The 18,853-nt window shown below is 40.2% G+C and overlaps 1 protein-coding gene across 20 annotated transcripts in view; it reads left to right on the plus strand.

Annotated features, from left to right (window-relative positions):
• ACACA (acetyl-CoA carboxylase alpha) overlaps positions 1 to 18,853 on the plus strand; it is a 283,601-nt gene that overhangs the window by 73,212 nt on the left and 191,536 nt on the right. For 19 of the 20 annotated variants that reach the window (XM_064582783.1, XM_064582786.1, XM_064582785.1 and 16 more), the window contains 2 exons: positions 16,466 to 16,598; positions 17,888 to 18,026. In XM_064582783.1, the coding sequence (XP_064438853.1) occupies positions 16,466 to 16,598; positions 17,888 to 18,026 (272 nt within the window). Of the gene's footprint in view, positions 1 to 7,431; positions 8,230 to 16,465; positions 16,599 to 17,887; positions 18,027 to 18,853 lie in introns of those variants that run through there. The other variant, XM_064582797.1, reaches the window with a different exon arrangement.

Genomic DNA, 18,853 nt, shown 5'->3' on the forward strand with positions numbered 1-18,853 from the left:
TCCCCTCAACTTTTGATGTGATAAATCTTTATTATCATTCAGTTTGAGATATTTTCTTATTTTCATTGTGACTTATTTTTTAATTTTTTGAGATACAATTGACATAACAGTATATTAATTTTAGGTATACAGCATAATAATTTTATATTTATATATATATATATAAAACGTACATACTTATATAATGAAATAATTACCAAAATAAGTTTAGTTAACATCCATCACCATACACAGTTACAATTTTTTTCTTTCTTCTTGTGATGAAAACTTAACATCTACTTTCTTAGCAACTTTCAAATATACAATAATACACTATTTGTTAACCATGGTCACCATTCTGTACATCACATCCCTAGGACTTATTTATCTTATAACTGGAAGTTTGTACCTTTTGACCACCTCCACCCATTTCGCTCACCTTCAGTGTGATTTTTTTTGACCCATAAATTATTTAGAAATGGAGTCATTAATTTCAAGACACTTGGGTATATATTAAGATCACTTGGACATATTTTAATATCTTTGTCATTGATTTTTTAGTTTAATCCATTGTATTCAGAGGATATACTCTGATTTCAAATCTTTGAAGTTTGTTCATACTTTATGGACTAGCATATAGTCATATTTTTTCTTAATCAGTTTCTGTTGTATTTATTTATATTTATTTTTAAGTAAGCTCAATGTCCAACATGGGGCTTGAATTCACAACCCTGAGATCAAGAGTCACATGCTCTACCAACTGAGCCAGCCAGGTGCCCCTAGGATATGGTCAGTTTTGATAAAGCTTTATAGCACTTGTAAAGGATGTGCATTTTGCAGTTTTTGGTTATAGAGTTCTATATATTGAGTTTTTCAATTGTTGTTCCTCAGTATCTCTGACATTTTTCCCCCCTACTTGTTTTGTCGGTTGGTAAAACCAGAATAAAATATCTTGTTTCTAGAATCTTGTAAATCATTAAGAAAAAGATATTTTAATGTCTTCTTTTTAATGGAACCGTAGTTGATATACAATATTACATTAGTTTCAGATGTGCAACATCGTGATTCAATGTTTATATACATTATGAAATGATCACCACCATAAGTCTAGTTACCATCTATCATCATACAAAGTAATTACAGATTATTGACTGTATACCCTATGCATCCCTGTGATTTATTTGTAACTGTAATTTTGTACCTCTTAATCTCCTTGCACTTATTTTGCCCTTCCCCCCTTTCTCCTCCTCCTTGGCCACCACCAGTTTGTTTTCTGCATTTATGAGTTTGTTTCTGTTTTGTTTGTTTTGTTTCTTAGATTCCACATATAAGTGAAATCATAAGGTATTTGTCTTTCTCTCTCTGTTTGACTTATTTCACTTACCATAATACCTTCTAGGTCCATCCATGTCATTGCAATTGGCAAGATGTCATTCTTTTTTATGGCTGAGTAATATTCTATTGTCTATGTATACCACATCTTCTTTATCCATTCATCTCTCGATGGATACTTAGTTGTTTCCTTATCTTATTGTAAATAACCCTGCAGTGAACATAAGAGTACATATATCTTTTCAAATTGTGTTTTTGTTTTCTTTGGGGAAATACCCAGAGGTGGAATTGCTGAGTGGTATGGTAGTTCTATTTTTAATTTTTAAAAAATTTTTAAAATCTATTTTTAATTTTTTGAGGAACCTTCATACTGTTTTCCATTTCCCATTCCTCCCAACAGTGCACAAGGGCTCCCTTTTCTCTGTATCCTTCTCAATGCTTGCTATTTCTTGTTTTTTAATGAAAACCATTCTAGGCGTGCCTGGGTGGCTCAGTCAGTTAAGAGTCTGCCTTCAGCTCAGGTCATGATCCCAGGGTCCTGGGATCCAGTCCCGCATCAGACTTTCTGCTCAGTGGAGAGCCTGCTTCTCCCTTTGCCTGCAGCTCCCTCTGCTTGTGCTCTCTCTCTCTTTCTGTTAAATAAATAAATAAAATCTTTAAAAAAAAAAAAAAGCCATCCTAACAGGTGTGAGGTGATAATCTCATTGTTTTGAGATTTGCATTTCCCTGATGACTAGTGATGTTGAGCTTCTTTTCATGTGTCTCTTGGGCATCTGGATGTCTTCTTTGGAAAAATGTCTACTCACATCCTCTTTCCATTTTTTAATTGGCTCGTTTGGGGTTTTTTGGTGTTGAGTTGTACGAGTTCTTTATATATTTTAGCTATAACCCCTTGTCAGATATATCATTTGCAAATATCTTCTTCCATTCAGTAGGTTGCCTTTTCATCTTGTTGATGGTTTCCTTGATATTTCAGTGTTTTATAAAGACATTTCAACCCAATAGAAATATGGGGAAAAGACTTGAACTTTACAAAAGATATCCAAATGGCAAGTAAGTTTATTAACGGTGTTCAGTATCATTGGTCATCAGGGGTTTGTGAATTAAAATTCCAATGAATTAAGTACCACCCCAATCAAAAAGGTTAATATTAAAAGACTAACAGTATTAAGTGTTAGCAAGGATGTGGGCCTACATTGCTGGTGGGAATGTAACTTGGCACAACCACTTTAGAAAACTTTTTGGGGGTTCCTGGGTTAAGCGTCTGCCTTCGGCTTGGGTAATGATCCTGGAGTCCTGGGATCGAGTCCCACATCGGGCCTCCATGCTCAGCAGGGGAGTCTGTTTCTCCCTCTGCCCCCCACCCTGCCCTCGTGCTCTCTCTCTCACTCTCAAATAAATAAATAAATAAAATCTTTTAAAAAAAATAGAAAACTATTTGATAGTATCTTTTAAAGTTAAACATACACATATTCTATCAACAAGCAAGTCCACTCCTAGGTATTCACCCAAAAGAAATGAATGCATTTGTCCACCAAAAACCAAGTACAAGGATGAATATGGTCAAGATTCATAAACAACTCAAATGTCCATCAATAGTAGAATAGATAAATTATGGAATAGTCACACAATGGAATACTACACAGCAATGAAAATGAACAAGCTACTGCTATGTCACAAGGATGAATTTTATAGACAATGTATTGATGAAGTACATTCAGACTGACACTATATATATGAAGTTCAAGAACAGGCAAAACTGATTTGTAGTGATGAGTTCAGAATAGTGTTTACACTGGGGAGGATGTTGACTGGAAAGGAGTGCAAGGGAGCCCTCTGAGACTCTGGAAATATTCTGTATCTTAATGGAGTGGTTGGTTATGTAGGTATATATATGTAAAATTAACTGAGTGTATACTTAAGATTTTTGCTCTTTACTGTATGAAGTTATATCTCAAAAAGTAAAGAAAACAGGCAGGACTTCCAGTTATAGCTGAGTAAGGATCAATAAATCCTTAACCCAAAAAGCAACTATAAGGCTTGACAAAACCACTTCAGCACCCTTGAGATCAACCAAAAGACATACAACAATCTGAGAAAAGGTGGTTTGAAAACACTGCTGAAATTCAGTAAGAGCAGGAGGTGGCCTAGGCCTGTTCCTATTCCCTTCCCTCTGGTTGGTTGGTGTAGAGATTTTGCCAGTGGGGGACTACCAGTTTTGATGCTGAGGTTGAGGGGAGCTTACTCACTTTGGGTGGTGGATGATGCCCATGACCACTGCTGTTGTCAGTGGAAATGATTATCTTGGTATTGGCTGTGTCCAGTGGGCCAGTGGCTCTACTAGACTGAGGTGTGTTGGAGCAAGCATATTGCTGGCTGAGGTTGTGTGCATGCACAGAGTAGACATAATAAGGCCCAGTAGGAAGTAAAAGCCAGAGCAGACTTGAAAATGTCCTGGACTTTGAATGTGCTACCCTGCCCCACACACAGATACATGAACAGAGTACAGAAGCCTTAATGGCTTCAGGTGTTTAAACATAACCCCTGCCTAATCACTGGGAGACAGCTAAGCTAAACCTTAGAAGGCAGGTTTCAACGTAAAAACAAGCAATATAAAGAAAATAAGCTGAGACATCCGTGATGGCACACTTAGGGGTAGACAGATTTCACAGATTTAGCCCAGGCAAGTTATTAAGCCAAGGAAGGAAGGGATGTAGAGAGGAGATAATAGTAACAAAACAACCTTCATAGGTAAAAGAAAGCAGAATCTAGGCTTGTTACAATACATTATTTAATATGTTGAGTCTTCAGCAAAATCGTGAGACATGAAAAGAAATACGAAAATGTGACCCGTATTTAGGACGAAAAGAAGTCAATAGAAACTGTCTAGAGGTGTCCCTAGATGCTGGATTTAGCAGACAAAATCTTCAAAGCAGCTATCGTAAATGCATTCAAAGAACCAAAGGAAAACATGTTTAAAGAATTTTTTTAAAGTATGACAACAGCGAATCAATAAATAAAATTCTCAATAAGGAAAGAGAAATTACAAAGAGGCAAATGTCATCAGAGGTTATACAGATAGCAAATAAGAACATGAAAAGATGTTTGACATCGTTAGCTATTAGGAAAGTGCAAATTAAAACAAGATAAACAAACACACCTATCAGGTTTCCTAAAATAGAAACTAGTTGATGACACCAAATGTTTGCAAGAATATGGAGAAATGGGATCACCTGTACATAGTTGGTGGGAATGTAAAATGATACAACTGCTATGGAAAATTATTTGGAAAAAAGTTTTTTTTTTTTTTTTTTTTTTTTTTTTAAATAATCTCTACACCCAGCATGGGGCTTGAATTTACAGTCCTGAGATCAAGTCACATGCTCTACCGCTGACTGAGCCAGCCAGGTGCCCCTGGAAATTTCTTAATAAAACTAGCTAGATATTTACCATATGATCCTGCAATTCCACTCTTAATTACATACCTATGAGAAATGAAAGCATATGTCCACATAAGGATTTGTGCCTGAATATCCACAGCAACATTATTCATAATAGCCACAAAGTGGAAGAAATCCAATATCCATCAACTGATGAATGGATAAACAAAATATGGTGTAGCCATACAATGGAAAATTGTCCGTAAAAAGAAATTAAGTACGAATACTTGCTACAACACTGAAAGCATTATGCTAAGTGAAAGAAGCCAGTCACTAAAGACCATGTATTATATGATTCTATTTATGTGAAATAACCAGAATCTATACGGACAGAAAGTAGATTAGTCGTAGCCTAGAACAGGGAGGGGTTGGGGGAAATAGGGAGTGACTGCTACTGGCTATGAGGTTTCTTTTTAGGGTAATGAAAATGTTCTAAAATTGTGATGATGGTTCATAATTGTGAATATATTAAAAACCATTGAATTATATACTTTAAATGGCTGAAATATATGCTCTGTGAATTATATCTCAATAAAGTTGTTACAAAATTTGAAAATGAGTTTAGCAAGGTCACAGGCTATATGATCCATATACAAAAATCAATTATATTTGTATATACTAGCTAGCAATAAACAAGCAAAAAACGAAATGAAGATAATTTCATTCACAATGGCATCAAAAAGAAAATACTTAGGAATATATTTAACAAAAGAAGTATAAGAATTGAGTATTAAAAATTATAAAACATTGCTGAGAGAAACTAAAAACCTAAATAAATGGAGAGACAGTCCATGTTCAGGGATTGGGAAACTCAGTATTGTCAAGATGGCAGTTTTCCCTAAATTGATCTGTAAACTCACAGTCCGTATCAAAATCCCAGCAGGCTTTTTTTTTTTCTTTCTAGAGTTTGACAAGCTGATCGTAAAATTTACATGAGAGCCCAAAGGGCCTAGAATAGACGAAACAGTTTTCAAAAAGGAAAGCAAAGTTAGAGGACTTACACTACCTGATTTCAAAACTTGCTGTAAAGCCATAGTTTTCAAGGCACTGTGGTATTGCTGCAAGGACAGGCATATAGATCAGAAGAACAGAATTTAGAGTCCACAACTAACCCTTTTGTATTGGGTGAGTTGATTTGCAAAAGAGGACTATCCTTGATCCAAGGTTTCTCTGCCTGGAAAAGCCCAGCGTAAAACAGTCTCTCGCGGTGTGGGCTGCAGTATAACTCAGACTGCATTGCAATCACGCCAGCTCACGCATAACTGTCTGCTGGATAAACCGCCACGTCATCCTCGGTGCTTGGCATGTTACAATGCTGGGATCACTGTGGGCTTCTGGTTGGATGTTGTGCCAGGTATGTGTCTGCTTTGGACACTCTCTATTCATGGTAGACGAAAATGGGGATGCTTTGAATTGGGAGGAATGAATGTGGCTTTTTTATTTCTCGTGTTCTAATATTACAGAGGATTGTGAGCAGCATCCATAAAAGATGAGAAATTCAAGCTTTGTTTTTGGATCTGGGTGTGCTGTGTTAGTGTTTGGTTGCTTTAGAAAGATCCCTCTGGTGAAAGGAAGCACAAACTCGATTATTCAGTGTACCTTTTTAGTATATTTTTCTGATAAAATTGAGTGCAGAGTAGCCTGCTTTACTCTATACACCGGGCTTTATTTGGTTTTTGGATGTTGACCTTATTATATAACAAAGGCAGAGCATGATTCTCTTGGGAACTGCCTACATCTGGAGACGCTTAGATGTGTAAAATCGAACTGCTTCTACATCTGTGGTCACTGTAATTGTTCTGAACAAAGACCTCAGCGCTCTATTTTTTGAGACACATTATTCTGAAGAGTCATAAAGATAGGAGGGCTCCTCTGCATCAGCTTGGTTCTTCAAAGGAAAAAAAAGTAAACTTGACTAACTTTATCAGACCTTGGCATAGTGTGTAAGGAATGATGCGAAGTGGTGCAGACCAGAAGACAACCCAGGACGTACATTTTCGATTATGGCTGATGGTCATGTTGAGTGGCCTGATTGAATCTTTTCAGGTCGGGTCATCCGAATGTCCCAAGGATCAGGGTTTGTCTGCCTTAATCATCTCTTTTCTATTTGATCATTTATCTTCTATCTCTGCTCCAAGTTATTTGTATACTTCTGTTTTGGAGGGTTTTTCTGGAAGATTAATAGGTTCTTAGCATAGTTGGCATCAGATGATTAACTATTCCTATCCTGCATTTTGGTGGGAAAGAATTTTTCTGTGGTGCATGAATCAGGTTACCACATTATTCTGGTGAATTATATTCTTCCCGAGAACTTATCATAGGAAGTTGTTGTTCTGTAGATTCTAGCTGTTGGAGTCTCTCCCATTACAAGGGAGCAATATCATTAACAACAGTTTTATTAGAAGCTAAAGTAGGACTTTAACATTCAGCCACTGTTTATTTTATTTAAGGGATCTATCTGGCAGATTTGCTTTTATACCAATATACGTGTCCCAGTAGCCTTTCTAGATAGAGTTTTTTCCTACCCTACTTAATCTGGGTTAGACCTCTGTGTCTAAAGTATTTGTCTGGGCCCCTTTTCTTTTCAAGGATTTTGTCCACATCTTCTCTATGTCCCATTTGTCCCAGCTCCGTTCTTACTCTCAAGTTTGCATGAAGAAAATCTCAGATCTTGTAACTTTAAAAAAGGTTTTTGCATGCATGTATCACTACTTTGGCCTGAAAATTAGAATTGTGGCTCCGACTTTATTCAAAGTTCCTTAGTAGTGGCATGTCCTGTCCTTTCTACTTGCTTTCTTTACCTCCTGACCTGCTTTCCCCGTTCTTGCAAGCTGATAATCCGTATTATTTGTTTTGATTGGATCTCAGAAATTACCTACTTAGACTGTGTGCTGTCCTCCCTCTGGATTTCATGACCCCATTATTTTCTTGACTTAGTCGTCCTTGTAAACGTTCTTTTTGCCTGGGGCCCTCCCTGTCATGTGCTCTTGGCAGCCAGGAGAGACTGTGGAGCTTTTCTCTGGTGACTGTCAGAAGAAAGTGACCGTTGTTGAAACATGTTTGCTGTGGCTAATGCAGAGCTAAGATCTATCTTCTAGTTATACAAGGTTTTATATTCCTCCCCCTCTCCCCTTAGTCCCCTTGGGAAATCAATTCTGTGTGTGAACCAAGTTGAGGGAGAAAATTTAAAAAGGAGGAAAGGTGGGGAAATACGGAAATTGGGGACAAAGTAGACAAAAAGGCTGTAGTTTGAGTCCATCAGGAATACTCCAGTCTGACTGAAGCAGGGCCAAGAAGTAGGCAGAAGGCACTGTATCTCTTGTCCTCTTGGGTTTTAAGCACCTGCAACAGGAGGACGGACTGCAGCTTGTGTTTACAAGGCTGAAACCCGAAGAAAAAATCTTCCATTCCTTTGCCATCTTGATATGGAGGGTTCTGCAGAGGAAATTAAGGAGATGAGATATTACATGCTTCAAAGGTAAGTTTTAGGGTGCCATATTTGGGCAATATATACCTTTAAAAACCAGTAAGTCATTGACAGCTAAGCCCTGGATCTTAGGGGAAATTTGATTTTTTTGTATCTATAAGAAACCTTTTTATTTTAAAGGAAAGGAATAAAAACTCCCATATTTGCTCCTGGATTTCAAAGCCTTTCTTTTACATTCAGAATTTGAATCAAAGCTACCCACGCACGTGTGTGATATTGTAGCCACGCTGAAAACAAGCACCCCTACGAGGACCTTGCTGTGCTGTTCTCTCGTTAAGGGATCTCAGTCTGTGCCTGATTTGCTCACCGGCTTGGGCTGGTTTTTCAAGAGTGATGTCTCTTCACCTACTGCAAAGGGAGCTATCAATTCTGTGTAGTTTTTGTGTAGTATATGAGCATCCCGTGGAGGATAGTTTTGAGAAAACTTCTTAAAAATATGTCTCTGGACACATTGATGGAAGAGAAATCCATTGATTGGAGAATCTGCAAGACCATGAGGTTCTTGATCTGTGCAGGGTATTAATGTCTAAGAGCTGCCTATTCCAGGATTTCTCTAGAGGCTGGCAAGAGTTCTGAACGAGTTGTCATTTCTGTCTTGCTGGTCTAACAGGGTGGGGAACGTCCGAACCTTAGGACCCACTTTTCCTTTTTTACCCGACGTTTTCCTGCCAGAACACCGTGGGTTGTTAATTGCCTTGAGTTGGAAAACGGTTTGCATTTACAACTGTAAATTTATTCATCCTTTTAATTTATGTAAGGTTTTTGTACACAGTTCTCAATTCTTTAAGAGATGACAACAAATTTTGGTTTTCTACTGTCATGTGAGAACATTAGGCCCCAGCAACGTGTCATTGTGTGAGGAAATAAAGTGCTGCAGTAAAAAAGAAAAATGTGTCTCTGGGGCCGGGAAAGGTACCTGCTGCCATTGCCTTACAATGTGACGGTGGGCAGCTGGACTGGAGTTGTGGAGGGTGCCAAGCTCTCCGCCCGCCACCCCCCCATGGGGGTCTTTCTTCTTCCTGTCCCTAGAACTTGGGGCTGAGGAGGAAGTGAATCAGGCCTTCTTGGCCATCTTCAAGCCACTTGCAGGTCTGTGCATGTCCATCAGAGGATTAACATCAAAGACCTGAATGATGGGCTTGATAGCAGTCAGTAAGGGCTCCTCCGTTATCTTTTTTTATTTGCTTGTTTTTGCAGTCTAGAGTTCTTATTCTAAAAAATATTGCCTGAAAATTAAACTGGACCTTGGTGGAAACAGAAAATAAGCAATAAACACTGAGTTGACAAAATTTATCTTTAGAACAGTTATCCTTTCCTTTTCCTTTTCATTTGACCTCTTCCACCCTTTAGGGGGAAAACCAAGCGGAACTTCCACTGGGTGTCAAATAAATAAAAAGCATTAAAGCTATATATATATAACATATATATAATAAAAATGATTTTTATGTATATAAAAGCATTTTTATATAACACTGTTTTATTGTTTTTTATTGTTTTTTATTTTTTAAATTTGTTTAATTTTTTTAAAGATTTTATTTATTTGACAGAGAGATAGCGAGAGCAGGAACACAAGCAGGGGGAGTGGGAGAGGGAGAAGGCAGGCCTCCCGTGGAGCAGGGAGCCCGATGTGGGACTCGATCCCAGGACGCTGGGATCATGACCTGAGCTGAAGGCAGATGCTTAATGACTGAGCCACCCAAGTGCCCCTTTACTGTTTTTTTTTTAATTTATTTTTATTTTATTTTTTTAAAGATTTTATTTATTTATTTGACAGAGAGATAGAGAGCACAGATAGTCAGAATGGCAGGCAGAGGGAGAGGGAGAAGCAGGCTCTCCACCGTGCAGTGAGCCCGATGTGGGACTTGATCCCAGGACCCTGGGACCATGACCTGAGCCGAAGGCAGACGCTTAACCGACTGAGCCACTCAGGCGCCCCCCCTTTACTGTTTTTTATATATAAAACAATCATATATACACACATGTATAAACAAAACATACATATAAATCACACACACCAAGTTTTGTTTTTCTGTGGGTAAATACAACAGGTGATCTGTCCACTGTTTTCACAGAGGCATCCCTCCTGGAGCAGCCAGTCCTCTGATTTGAACTGTCACCTAGGGAATTTCTTCTCTTCTTTATTAGCTCCTCTGTTTCTTACGTCCCTTCTTTTCCTTTTTCTTGGCTTACTCCATCCTTTTGGATGACAACATTCTCTAATAGCTTCCTGAGAAAAGATAGGTGAGTGGTAAAGATTTTGAGATCTATTCTCTCTTTATACCTGATCCTCTTGTTTTCAGCATCGTGCCTTACTTCAGAATATGCCTATGTGAAGGATCCCTTCATTAAAAGTAAGATTTTTTTTTTTAAAGATTTTATTTATTGGGGCACACCCCGGACCATGCTCTCTCTCTCTGTCAAAGAAATAAATAAATAATTTATTTATTTAAGATCTCATTTATTTATTTGACAGAGAGAGAGAGAGACAGCTAGAGAGGGAACACAAGCAGGGGGAGTGGGAGAGGGAGAACCAGGCTCCCAGCCGAGCAGGGAGCCTGACGCAGGCTTCGATTGCAGGACCCCGGGATCATGACCCGAGCCAAAGGCAGATGCTCAATGACTGAGCCACCCAGGTGCCCCAAATAAATAATTTTTTTAAAGATTTTATTTATTTATTTGAGAGAAAGAGGGAGATGACATGAGCGGGGGGGGAAGGGGGGGCGGCAGAGGCAGAGGGAGAAGCAAGCTCCCTGATGATCAGGGAGCCCGATGTGAGGCTATCCCAGGACCGTGAGGTCATGACCTGAGCCAAAGGCAGACACTTAACAACTGAGCTACCCAGGCGCCCCAGTAAGACAGGTTTTTGTTTTTCTCCCTGCTTTGATGATAAATGATCCTCAGAGCACTCTAAACTATTGATTAAATCTTATGACCAATCCCTTCTCCACTTTAATTTCATCAATGCTTTGCTTCCTTTCTTGTCTTAAACTCAGGTAGCTCCTTACTGATTCTTTTCTTTTTTTAAGATTTACTTTCTATTTTATTTTTTAAAGATTTGTTTGTTTATTTTAGAGGGGTGGGCAGAGGGAGAGAGGGAATCTCAAGCTGACTCCTTGCTGAGCACAGAGCCTGATGTAGGGCTTAAGCTCAGGACCTGAGCCCAAATCAAGAGTCGGACACTTAATTGACTAAGCCACTCAGGCGCCCCTATTTTTTATTTGAGAGAGAGAGCAGGAGTGAGGGGGTGGGGGATGAGCAGAGGGAGAGAGAGAATCTGAAGCAAATTCCCCACTGAGTGCAGAACCCAACACGGGGCTCCATCTTATGACCCTGAGATCATGACCTGAGCTAAAATCAAGAGTCAGTTGCTTAACCAACTGAGCCACCCAGGTGCCCCAGCTCCTTAATGATTCTAAGTTATAACTTACCTGTCCCTTCAGTCCTTCCTTAAATAACTGACAGCTGATCTCTGAGGAGTGTGTGTGTGTGTGTGTGTTTAAATTTAGGTGTATAGAATTATGTAACATCCTTCCTGGCACACTCATTGGTCCATTTGTGGCCTACTATTATTTATTTATTTGGTTAGTTATTGCAGTCTTTAAAACAATAATGTGAAAAGAATTTGAAAACCCATCACCTAAAACAAAGGTTGATCCCTGGCCATCACCTCATCCAACCATATGGTCTCTCCTCCTCAGCGCTTCTCCCTGCATTCTTCCACCCAGATAATCATTTTCCTTAATCACATGTTCATCATATTCTTTTATCTTCCTGTTTATGTAGTTTTACTGTAACTCTATGTATCTTCCAAAAATGTGTATAATTTTAGTTGTTTTAACTTTATGATATGTTTTAAATTTATAATCTGTAGTCTTTTTTTTTTTTTTTAAAGAATTTATTTATTATTTGACAGAGAGAGACACAGCAAGAGAGGGAACACAAGCAGGGGGAGTGGGAGAGGGAGAAGCAGGCTTCCCGCCGAGCAGGGAGCCCGATACGGGGCTCGATCCCAGGACCCTGGGATCATGACCTGAGCCGAAGGCAGACGCTTAACGACTGAGCCACCCAGGCACCCCTGTAGTCTTCTTTATATAATATTTTTGGAGTTCTTGTATATTAATCTGGATACTTGACTGAAGTCTCCTATTTCTTTTTTTTTTTTTTTAAGATTTTATTTATTTATTTGAGAGAGAGAGAATGAGAGAGAGCACATGAGAGGGGGAGGGCCAGAGGGAGAAGCAGACTCCCTGCCGAGCAGGGAGCCCGATGCGGGACTCGATCCAGGGACTCCAGGATCATGACCTGAGCCGAAGGCAGTCGCTTAACCAACTGAGCCACCCAGGCGCCCTGAAGTCTCCTATTTCTAATAATTTGCAGAGTCTTTTGTGTTTTCTCTGTAAACGATTATATCACTCACAAATAATGACAATTTAACTTCCTTGTTTGCAATCCTAATGCCTCTAATTTATTATTTTTTTCATTTTATTGCACTTGCTGGGAAATCTAACACACAGTGTTACATTTATGGATTTCTAAATTTTTTAAAAATTTTATTTATTATTATTTTGAAAGATTTTATTTATTATTTGACACAGAGAGAGAGAGATTGAGAGAGCACAAGCAGGGGGAACTGCAGGCAGAGGGAGAGGGAAAAGCAGGCTCCCCGCTGAGCAGGGAGCCCGATGCGGGGCTTAATCCCAGGACCCTGAGATCATGACCCAAGCCGAATGAAGGCCAGTTAAGCCACCCCGATGCCCCTTTATGTACTTTTTAAAAAGATTTTTATTTATTTATTTGAGAGAGAGAGCATGAGCGGGAGGGAGGGGGGTAAGGGGAGAGGAAGAAACAAGCTCCCCGCTGAGCAGGGAGCCTGATGTGGGGCTTGATCCCAGGACCCTGGGATCATTACCTGAGCTGAAGGCAGATGCTTAACTGACTGAGCCACCCAGGTGCCCCCATTTATGGATTTTCTAAAATTAAACAATACTTGCATACCTGGGACAAACTCAACTTGGTCGTGGAGTAATGTTTTTTTACTAATATTTTACCCATCCTTGCACCAGTACCCTACTATTTAGAATATTATATTTAGGAATTTTGCATTTGTAGTCACGAAAAAAATGCACCTGGACTTTTCCTGTTATGTGACATACTTGTCTGGTTTTGGTATCAGTGTTACTCTAGCTGAGGAGTTTTACTTTTTTTTTTTTCAAGATTTTATTTATTTATTTGAGAGAGAGAGAATGAGAGACAGAGAGCACGAGAGGGAAGAGGGTCAGAGGGAGAAGCAGACTCCCTGCCGAGCAGGGAGCCCGATGCAGGACTCGATTCCGGGACTCCAGGATCATGACCTGAGCTGAAGGCAGTCGCTTAACCAACTGAGCCACCCAGGCGCCTGAGGAGTTTCACTTCTTATTGTCTGGAAGTTTGGTAGACTACTGCCCTTAAAAGTTTGAAAAAACTTATCTTTTAAAACCATCTGGGGCGCCTGGGTGGCTCAGTCGTTGAGCGTCTGCCTTCGGCTCAGGTCATGATCCCAGGGTCCTGGGATCGAGTCCCACATCGGGCTCCCTGCTCAGCAGGAAGCCTGCTTCTCCCTCTCCCACTCCCCCTGCTTGTGTTCCTGCTCTCGCTATTTCTCTCTCTGTCAAATAAATAATAAATAATAACATCTTTAAAAAAAAAAAAAAAAAAAAACCATCTGGATCTGGGTTTTTTTTGTGTGTGGGAAGATTTTAATCATACCCTTTTATTTTGAAAATAATTTTTTAAAAAAGATTTTTAAAAAATATTTTATTTATTTGACAGAGAGAGAGAGAGAGTGAGAGCCGGAACACAAGCAAGGGGAGTGGGGGAGGGAGAAGCAAGCTTCCTGCTGAGCAGGGAGCCCCATGTGGGGCTCGATCCCAGGACCCTGGGATCATGACCTGAGCCGAAGGCAGATGCTTAATGACTGAGCCACCCAGACGCCCCTAAAAAGATTTTTAAATTTTATTTGTCAGAGAGAGAGAGAGAGTGAGCACAAACAGGGGGAGCAGGAGGCAAAGAGAGAAGCAGGCTCCCCACTGAGCAAGGAGCCCAATGCGGGACTCGATCCCAGGCCCCCGGGATCATGACCTGAGCCGAAGGCAGACGCTTAACCGACTGAGCCACTCAGGCTTCCCATAGTTTGAAAAGAAATTACTGCAGCATCAAGGTTAGAGTGCAGGAGAAAGGAAGAAAAGGTGGGAATAAGAAAACAGCTGTCCACTGAACAGTGTATACAAGTGCTTAGTTATAGCTGTTATCTCATTGAACCCCCAAAACACCTTTTCAAAGAGGGTCTGTCAGTCAAGGTCCAGTCAGGGAAAGAGAAACTGCCTTAAGTATTATAAACAGTGGGCATTCAATAGTGAGGACTGGTGACTTGGGTGTTTTCTGAAGTAGCCTCAAATTAATACTTGCAGGGGCGCCTGGGTGGCTCAGTCGTTAAGCATCTGCCTTCGGCCCAGGTCATGATCCCAGGGTCGTGGGATCAAGCCCCGCATCAGGCTGCCTGCTCCACGGGAAGCCAGCTTCTCCCTCTCCCTCTATCTACTGCTCTGCCTACTTGTGCTCTCTCTGTCAAATAAATAAATAAAACTTAAAAAAAAAATTAATACTTGCAGGAAGTAGCTACCACCCCTAAGGCTGGGAGAACAAAAAGGAAGAGGTAGGGTTACCAGAACACAGGAGCTTGAAGGAAGGCCCCTGGGGGCCAGCACTTGCACCTCTGAGAGGAAGCTTTGAGTAGCTGGTGCTTAGAGCAGATGGAAGCCTGGCCGGACAGGTCCTTGATCGATAGGCCCAGGCAGCACAGCCCAGAGGCTGCGTGAGCATGGAAAGGCTGGGACTCTGCCAAGGAGCCATCATCTGCTGCTCCTGGTACCTCTAAGGGATGCAATGAGGGCCTCACCAGGAACGTTGAAAGATTCTAGAGGCCAGAATTAACTCTCTGTTACTGTGGAGCAATGATGCTAAAAGCTGGAAAACAAGAATGAAATCCCTATTCTTACTGTCCCGCCTTCCCATTGGCAGAACTGAACAGTTTTGCAGTCTTAGCTCTGTCATCACAGAGCAGAGTGTAAAAGGATGGGGTCGGAGCCGAGAGACAGTAGGTAAATAACCAGAACACTGTATATTATGTGTATTTTGCAAAGAGAAAACTGAAGCTGAGCAAGGTTAAATTACTTGCTAAGATCATTGGAGCTATTAAGTGGGCAGATCTGGATTAAACTCAAACCTATGCTGTTTCTGCTACGTATTTCATCTATCCTTAACACACCATTGATTGTTAGAGGCACCATTATTGTATGTACCACTGAGGAAAAAAAAAATTCTGCCAGTTAAAGCGCACCATCAGTTGTAAGATACATATCGATTTCAGATATATTTTTTTAAGATTTTATTTATTTGAGAGAGCATGAGCACAAGTGGGGGAGGAGGGGCAAAGGGAGAGGGAGAAGCAGACTCCCTGCTGAGCAGGCAGCCCAACACAAGGCTCGATCTCAGGACCCTGGGATCATAACCTGAGCCGAAGGCAGAGGCTTAACCGACTGAGCTACCCAGGCACTCCCAATTTCAGATATTTTTTTAAAGTTTTTTTTTTTTTTTAACTTTTTTTAAGGAGGAGTGTCTTCTAATCAATGAAATACGATCTATTATGCTGCCTTGTAAAGTATCTGGTTTTGGAGTTACTGATTTTGAAAAGCATATGGAATACAGAAATAAAATGCTTAGTAGGCAGTTAAAAGTTTAGTTTCATAAGAAAAATGGAGACTGAAAAAAAAAAAAAGAAAAGAAAAATGGAGGCTGGAGATACAAAGGTGAAAGTCATCTGTGTGCCAGAATCATGATCCAACAACAGCCTTGCTGTTTATTTAGCTTTCCCAGTCTCTTATTATCTCTGTCATCTCAGTTCATCCTGTCTTTTACCTATCTCTTTGTGATGGCATCTTTTCGTAAGCCTTAATATTATCTTATTCAAGAACACTTAATTTTTTTTCTTAAATTTCCACAAGCAAAGACTTTTTTTTTCTCTTTTCCTCCTCTATTCAAAAAGTATGTGATCTGTCAGCGTGCAGTCTTCACAAGGGTGCAGTTGGAAATGCTGTTGTAAGTATGGTCGTGAAAAGCAGATCTCCAGGGGAGATAGACAGTGTGAAAAAAATCCTATCTATAGACTTTCATGCTTTCTCTATTTTTACAGGTCCAGCATGTCTGGCTTGCATCTAGTAAAGCAAGGTCGAGACCGAAAGAAAATAGACTCTCAGCGAGATTTCACTGTAGCTTCTCCAGCAGAATTTGTTACTCGTTTTGGGGGGAATAAAGTGATTGAGAAGGTAAGTTATAACTTGCTGAATTATTTTTTCAAAATCTCATGAGGTTCAATGCCTAGACTTGTTGTCTAGATTTGCTCAAAACTGATACTTGGATTTTCAGAGACTGCCTCTTTCTGCAGAATTAACCTCTCTACCTCCATAGTCCTGTGAATTTCACCATTTTCTATGTATATACCACTGATAATTTAGGCAGGGGTAATTAAAAAGATGAAGTGGTGGTCAAAAAGTTCTTTTTTAAAAGCTCTTGCAGTTTTATGGGGTTGGGCTGCCCCACTCAGAGGGTATGAGAAACCGACTAACTCATGGGGTAGCGGTGAAGAGATACGTCACCACATTGGAGCAAGAGCTAAGGGAGTGGAGGGAGTTTCAGAACAGAAGGCCTGAATAGTTTGATGCACTGCAATTTAATGGCTTCCAGCAGATATTTGAGGTGTTTGGAGGGACTACAACGTATGAAGTACCTAAAGAGATTACAAATATTTTGAAATGTTAGGAGTAGTTCTGTGCCCCTTTTATCTAAACCATGTCCGAGCTGAAAGGACGACTTGGCTGAAAGAGCTCGCAGTGATTAAGAGAATAAAGCGTGGGGACCTATACTCCCACTTTAGGAGTATTGCTCCAGTGGTGTCCAATCTGATAATCAGATTGTGTATCTCCTAGCCTCTGTTATCCTGGGGCCATGATTGCAAGATAGGTCAGGAGAGATTTGTTTACAGAGACATTTCAGGATCATTGGTTCTTCCACGCTTTTTCTTGTGACCATTCTTTGTAAGGCAGTCTCTACAGTTCTAAGGCATTTAGGGTTCAGCATTTTGGAGAGAGAGAGTGGTTGGTGGCAGCGTTCTTACGCCTGTTCAGGACTCTGCACCTTGTTTAATACAACAGGGAATAGTGCGTGACATTACACTGTTTAGTCGTCCCCCATTCCTTAATAATACATCATTCCTCTGAAGTTTGTCTTCTGTTTGCCTAGTAACAGGTATGGTAGAATAATTTACCAACTCACAAGATTTGAAAAATTGTGATTTTCCCCTTGAAGAAATGAAGATAGAAAGCAGTAACTTTTAGCTGGCACATATTAAAGTATTTGCCTAGCTAACATTTTAAAATATCCCTTGATTATGTGGGAGCTGGTTCCTAACTGCCTAGACATAGCAACACAAATTCCTAATTGCAAATCTGGCTTTTCAGAGAAAAACAGATCTACAGAAATGTAGATCTGCCTTTTCCTTGATCATTGCCTGCCTTTTGTACTTTTCTCTCCAATTCCCGTCCCCTCACTCTCCCAGGTGCTTATCGCCAACAATGGCATTGCAGCAGTGAAATGCATGCGGTCTATCCGTCGATGGTCTTACGAGATGTTTCGAAATGAACGTGCAATCCGATTTGTTGTTATGGTAACACCTGAAGACCTGAAAGCCAATGCAGGTGAGTGATTAGCATTAAGAAAGCATCACCCTTGGGCGCCTGGGTGGCTCAGTCAGTTAAGCGTCTGCCTTTGGCTTGGGTCATGATCCCAGGGTCCTGGGATCGAGCCCTGCATCGGGCTCCCTGCTCAGCCGGGAGTCTGCTTCTCCCTCTGCCCCTCACCCAACTCTTGTGCTCTCTCTCACTCTCTTTCTCAAATAAATAAAATCTTAAAAAAAAGGAAAGCATCACCCATGAGCATAAAGCATTGGAATAGCAAAGTCTTAAGTAGGAGAATGTTAACTTAGGGGGATTCCCAAACCCAAGGATTTCGCTTTAAAAAAGTGTCAATAATAGGCATATACAAGTGATTGTACTATATTTAACCTCAACACAGTCACCTGTGTTCTAAGTAAAAATAAGTGGACATTTAACCAGTGTTTTTTGGGGTTTCCAGGTCTGCCCTTCTAGTGACAAGTATTTGCTAAGCTATATACTTTAGCATGTGTAAGTGGAAAGATTTTGAAGGAAATGGCTATTTCACTTACAAGCTAAGCTACATTGAATTTTAGAGAATCTTAGGGTTAAGATTATTTTTTACCCTCCTTCTGAGGAACCCAAGTGGGTTTTATCCTGCAAGCTTTTCTGCATATTCTCTCTCCTCAGATGGCCCTCCATCTGAGAGTTGTCGATAAAGACTGTTAGGATAGCTGAGACAATATGACTAGTCTTTCCTCTCCGTACTTTTTATTGCTAAGGTATAATCTCTAAGGTAGAGTACCCACAGATAACACTAGCTCTTTAAGGAGCTATCTTTTTAAACCTATTTTGGTCTGTGTATGTTCTCT

The sequence above is a fragment of the Mirounga angustirostris genome, unplaced genomic scaffold (assembly GCF_029215605.1).
Source record: "Mirounga angustirostris isolate CCGP_5_RB_7025 unplaced genomic scaffold, mMirAng1.0.hap1 SCAF_17, whole genome shotgun sequence".
NCBI lineage: Eukaryota > Metazoa > Chordata > Mammalia > Carnivora > Phocidae > Mirounga > Mirounga angustirostris.